The 6,140-nt window shown below is 45.3% G+C and overlaps 1 protein-coding gene across 2 annotated transcripts in view; it reads right to left on the reverse strand.

The window, feature by feature from the left end:
• Positions 1-243: 243 nt before the first annotated feature.
• Positions 244-6,140, reverse strand: part of LOC101779535 — a 20,137-nt gene continuing 14,240 nt past the window's right edge. For both annotated transcript variants that reach the window (XM_004975014.3, XM_022828002.1), the window contains 2 exons: positions 748-3,799; positions 244-650 (listed from right to left, as the gene is read on the reverse strand). In XM_004975014.3, the coding sequence (XP_004975071.1) occupies positions 773-3,799 (3,027 nt within the window). In that variant the 3' untranslated portion in view covers positions 244-650; positions 748-772. The remainder of the gene's footprint in view (positions 651-747; positions 3,800-6,140) is intronic.

The following is a 6,140-nucleotide window of genomic DNA, read 5'->3' on the forward strand; positions in this document are numbered from 1 at the left end:
TTGTCCTCGTAATCGTAGTAAGAATGTTCTCTAGTTGTGGCGTGTGAACACATACCTTAGATCACTTTCAATGGAAGTTTCATATGAGTTTCATGAACATTAAATTTGGTTGCCACATCAGCAAAATTGCTAACTTGGCAAGGTCATGACGAGGGGAGTTTTATAAGATGAGAGGTGAGTTTCATCCCCAAGACATCCAATGAAACTGTGCATTGAGATTGCCCTTATTGAAACAAGATAAAATAATTAATCACCCAACAATATGCAACCAGCTTCATTGATTACAAATTTGTTTCAAGAATGTTTCTCGAAATCAACATTGTCACACCATAGGGTTCCAGGGGACTGATAGACACACAAAACAACACAGCTCCATCAGACCCTCTTATTTCAAAGCGCGCACACATAGCAAAGCAAGATCAAACACATATGGTACGTTTGTTAGAGACGCATACAAATCAACATAGAAAAAAAGCATATTAACACACTGAATTTGGCAGATACCGGCAGCATCGGATGCCAATTGTTTATTCTTGAGGAAACACATCGAAGACTTAGCTAAGCAAACAGTTGGACCCTCGCGGAGAGGTAAGCACACGATAGAAAAGCAAAAATAGCCACTGTCGTCTCTCCTCCATCACCCACGAAATCTATGGACGAGTTGAAAACAAAGTCACCAATAGAACATGGAATGAAACTAAGGAGAGAAAAATAACAAAGAACAGGAAATAATTTATGTGCATGTACCTGCAACAAAGTATGGGAGGCCGGTTCACCGGAGAACCGTGGTTCTCAGCAATCGCTTCTTGTAGTACGCCGAGTGGCGCGGTGCAAAGAGGGAGGGGTCATGGCCGACGTCCATCCCATCCCACTCCAGGTTGTCCCACCAGTCCTTCTCACAATCCACAGCAACAAGACGTCCGTCTCGACGATGGCGGTCAGTGGGCGGGAGGCGCCTCAAGTCCCAGCAGTCCCTGATGCGGACAGTCTCCAGCTCAGGAGCAAATATTTTTGCCTCGCATATCTGTTGCAGGCAGGAGAGATCGTGCAGGTACAAGTGCTTGAGCTTTGGGAATTCCAGCATGCCGTTTGGATGCATGGTAGCAACTCGCTTCAAAAAGCCAGACTCCACTGGGAAGACCTGTTTGAGGTCACTGCAGCAGACTATGTGGATGGTCTCCAGGCTGGACAAGGTATGTCCCCATGACAACGGGAGGACAAATTGGAGCCTGGGGCACATGTGCAGATGTATGGCCCGCAGTCTTGAAAAGGATTCAAAGTCCACCCTACCAAATGGCCTTCCTCTGCTCCAGATCGAACGGGCTATCAAGAGATCAGCTGCCCAAAAGGTCTCCAGTTGCTGAAACCAATAGTAACGATCGCCATCATAGTTAGTATGGAAGACAATTTCCAACTTTGGGCATTTCTCCACACGGCACCACTTAAGAGCACGGTAATTAATTTCCTGGCCAGTTGCTGATGCAATGTGCTTAGGGATGATAGTGGTGATGGAACAACTGTCGTGCACGTGCAACGACATGACCCTGTCCATCATAAACCTTATAGCCCTGACTCCTCGTGGATTGAGCACTTCAGTGTTGATTGCCCCCTGACCGATCTCAACATGGAGGTCTTGTGGCTCAAACTGCAGCGCACTACTACCATCAGCTATCTCTTCAATGCTGATGTCATTGTAGATGCGGCATGCCATGGAGATTAATGGCTTGTGTAGATTTGACGACCGAACAAGTTTTTTAGTCCTGCTAATAAAAATGCAGTTATTTCCATCATCATTGCTAGTGCACGACAGGTTGAGATTCAGCTTAAACGGGGTAGTGATACAGGGAAACACTTCACCATCTGTTGCCACCAACGACTGAAAGAACCTCATATCTGTGACAGAAACACGTGCATGGCAATACTTTTCCTGCTCTCGGCAGACAAGAGAATCACGTGATGTTTCCGTCAACACTAATTCCTGTCGCGTATCAATGCATACTAACCTCAGTTGTTCCATCCTTTTTTCTGGCCAAATAATTGAACGGAGCTGCTTGCATCCTATCAGGAAGATTCGTTGAAGATTTTGAACTTGGATCTCCTTTTTCAGGTCTAGAATTTTCACCGGTGTGCCAGAGAGGTCTAGCTCCTCAAGCTTTGAAAGGGATCCAAGCAATCTGAACTCGACCAGTTTTGGACAACCAGCCAAGGTGATACGTGATATTTTAGCTGTCTTGTTACCATCATCCCCTGCTCTGGCATCGAAACTGAATGACTCAAGTGATGGAGGTAGTCCTGGACCAATATGATCCAACTCAGCACAACCATCCAGGATGAGAGTTTTCAATCCAGTTGCCCCACACAAGCTCGGCAAAACTTGGATGGCATTGTTTCCAGATAGGTCAAGGATTTCCAGCTTCAACATACCCATAAATTCATTTTCTAAACCTGTCTCCCAAGAGCTTGTAGGCTTGATTACTCGAAGCTTGCGAAGGTTCTGCAGTTGTCCCCATGCAAGGTTGCTGCGCCAAATCCTTCCATTCTTTACATGAATCTCTCTGATGTTTACAGCCATCTGCTCTATCGAATCTTGCAATAGATCCAATTCCCAATCCATGTTCCTAACATCTAGCACCCATAGGCTATGGAGATATTTAGTTGTTGGTCTCCTTTGCCTGTCCTCTTCTTCCTGCGGTTGATCTTTGCATTTGTCTAATCCAAGGAATCTTAGGCTATGGCAACAACAGAATGGAGGGGAATAAAAGCTGAAATTGCATCCAGACAGTTTCAGTACACGAAGTCTATATGACTGTTGAAACATTTTAGGTGGCAATGATAATTCGTTTTTGGCACTAAGGAAATAGGATGATGTCCCTTCTTCAATGTTAGATGGATAGATGACAGACTTCCAATGTCCCTTGTGTTCATAACCACGGAAGTTGACTGTTCGATATGAGCAGTCCTCTAATCGTATCTGTTGATGGAGAGCGGTAGAGAGCTCCCAGGAGTCATCAGACTGACCTTCTTCGATAATTCCATCACAAACCCAATAGTTGGAAGCGTGGGTAGTCCAATCGTAGTCCATGGTACCACCAACCTTTTCATTATTCAACCACAATATGTAGGAGATACACTTGGCAGCTATTGTTGGGGTGATGCTCTGCTTATGTTGTATGGACTTGACAATTTCTGTAGCCTCATCCAATATTAGTTTAGCATCGTTATCGTTGAACCACCAGGTAATAGGCCGATAAATATACAAATGTGAACTGTCCACCTTGTCTTTTACTTCCGGGTTGAGCCGAAGCCTTCCTCTGAAGGTCCACAATACTATGCAAGGACAAAACCAGTCGAATAGAGGGAAGCCAAAATTTGAGAAGTCAACTGTGCTGTCACTTCCATTGTGAAAGATCACCAAACAAGTAAGGTCCCTAATGGTTTGATAGATCTCTCTCGTGACATCCGCCATCTCAGCTCTAGAGCCTTCATCTACCCCGCTGAAATCATCCTCCACATCTTGCCCGTCCAAAGCCATTACCCTCTGAGTAAGGTTGAGTTCATCAGCGATCGCCCTCTGGAGTGCCCTTCGGCTCTTCCACATCGAGCAATCAATGTGGAGGATCTTGTCAAATTTCTTCTTCAGAGATGGTGGAGGGTCCTCTGCTATAGCTCTGAGCACAGCAGAAGCAGCCAGTCCATCCCATCCGTCAAAGTAGATGGCCTTGTGTGCAGTTGTTCCGGTATCCTCCAACAAAGGGATTATGCTTTCAACCGCCTCCTCGACTCCGTACACACAACCAAGCTGCATGACACGATTTATCAGTTGACGTCACTCTCGACCCCATAAATATACGTAGTAAGTAGTTATTACTGTATCAATTAATTAGCCCGATCTACATATACACACCATATATAATTAGTTAGTCGAAGTACGTAGTACTAATAGCGACCGAGTAGCAGTTTGATTCCTGAGAGTCGATTGTGGTATGTAGCTGGATATGTATAACACTTCTGATTACAGAAATGCTGACTACTAAACTGGGTACATGCTATATTATACAGGCGAAGTTTACCTTACTGTGTGTGACACACGCCATTATATATGCGGCCATGCTAAAAGGCCTTGGCACGTTCACGCCATCATAATTCACGAATCCAGTATGCAAAAGCATGTGCATCGTTAAAGGATGGACCCAGGGGAAAAAAGAAAACTTAGAATCTAAATCTACTAGAGAGGAACCACACGATCAGCATTTGGTCACAACAAATCATCTCCTAAATTTAAATAGTACATATAATCATGTCAGAGCACTTGTTAGATATTGTGTAGAATATTTGTACGAGTCCGGTTACGATGAAACTTGACTTGTATTTAGCAGTATAGGGTAGAATTAGTGTCATACTCTGTAACCCGAGCGTCCTCGTAAATTTGAGAGGAGGGCTGCTGTTGTAACCATGACGGCATAGCAACAAGCTTGCAGGGGGAGACGACACGATGCCGGACCCCACAATGACCGGTGTTGCGGTACTGGGGATCGAGGAGCACCCATAATCATACCCCAGGGATGTAGGCTACGAACCTCATCAACAAAGATCGTATCTTCATTGTCGTCTGTGATCGTGCAAATTCATCTCGGTAGATCTTCTGTTGGTGGAAATTAGGAGGCGGCTCGTTGCTGCGGAGGGCCAATTTCTAACAATACTAACACTAGTAGAGAACTGACTTTCGATCCACCCCCTTTTATCCCGGTTTAAAAGTGGCCCGGGACAAAAGGGGGTGCGCCGGGGTGCGGGAATTTGGAGGGGAGCATTAGTCCCGGTTGGTAATTGCAACCGGGACTAAAGGCCCCCCTTTAGTCCCGGTTGCAACGGCTAGCGGGGGGGCGTCGGTGGCGGGACCCTTTTATCCCGGTTGGATCCTCCAACCGGGACTAACTTTCCAACCGGGACAAAAGGTGTTTCCTTTTGTCTCGGTTGGAGTTTTTAACCGGGATTAAAACTCATCCCCCACTATATCCCGAGACAGAGACTTTCTTCTTCCTCCAGCCCGAGCAGTCCAGCACATTGATAGAGAGCTGAGCTTCACCTACTCTCCGGTGGTGCCCAAGCAAGGGAGGTGCTGCCCGAAGTTTTTTCCCTCACTTTCGTGGGAATTTGACTCAGCCAACAAGTGCTGCGAAGGTTTGCTACTTCATCCTCGTGTTATGCTTTGATTTATGCTTTGGAGATGGAAAGATTATTTGCTACAATGTGATGATGAAGTAGAAAAATGGAGAGGTATTTTGAGCTAGAATGTGAGGGAGATTGATGTGTCATATATAGTATGCATTATTTCAGTGGTTTAAAAATGATGCTACCTTGTCTAGACGGTTTATCTTATCAAATTCAATATGGTTTTTTAAATCCATATACTTGTTAAACTTGCATACCGTGTTCATTTCTGCGACGATGTTCTCCGCCGAGTAGCAACGTATGTCAAGAAGGAGGTTCGATTCTACGAGAAAGAGTGGATACGGACATCGTGACCGTGTCCCCTTTTCCGTAGCATCTAACCTCTTTCATGACGAAGTGCGGTGCCGCCTAGCTGAGGACATCCTCGCGAAATGAACACGGTCTTCAAGTTCAACAACTTCTGTAGTGGTAAGGAAAGAATTTTTGTACATAGATGACTTCTGCTACTTGTTGAACTTGCATACCGTGTTCATCTCGCCGAGGATGTTCTCCGCCGAGCAGCAACGTATGTCAAGAAGGAGGTTCGATTCTACGAGAAAGAGTGGATACGGACATCGTGACCGTGTCCCCTTTTCCGTAGCATCTAACCTCTTTAATGACGAAGTGCGGTGCCGCCCAGTTGAGGACATCCTCGCGAGATGATCACGGTCTTCAAGTTGAACAACTTATGCAGTGTTTGGGACTTTAATTTAAATATGTGTATTTGGATCTTCATGTTGTTGTATTGTACCATGTTGTTTGGATCTTTAATCGATTTTCACGCGTAATCCATTGTCAAGTGTAATCCATTTTCGTGCGTAATACGATGCAGATGGACCGGCATTGGATGTATAATGCAGACAGGCGGAGCAAGGTGTTTATTGATGGCTTGCATTATTTTCTCGAAGTGGCAAAAGCGAACAAGCCAGAGA

The sequence above is a fragment of the Setaria italica genome, chromosome VII, assembly GCF_000263155.2.
Source record: "Setaria italica strain Yugu1 chromosome VII, Setaria_italica_v2.0, whole genome shotgun sequence".
NCBI classification, from domain to species: Eukaryota; Viridiplantae; Streptophyta; class Magnoliopsida; order Poales; family Poaceae; genus Setaria; species Setaria italica.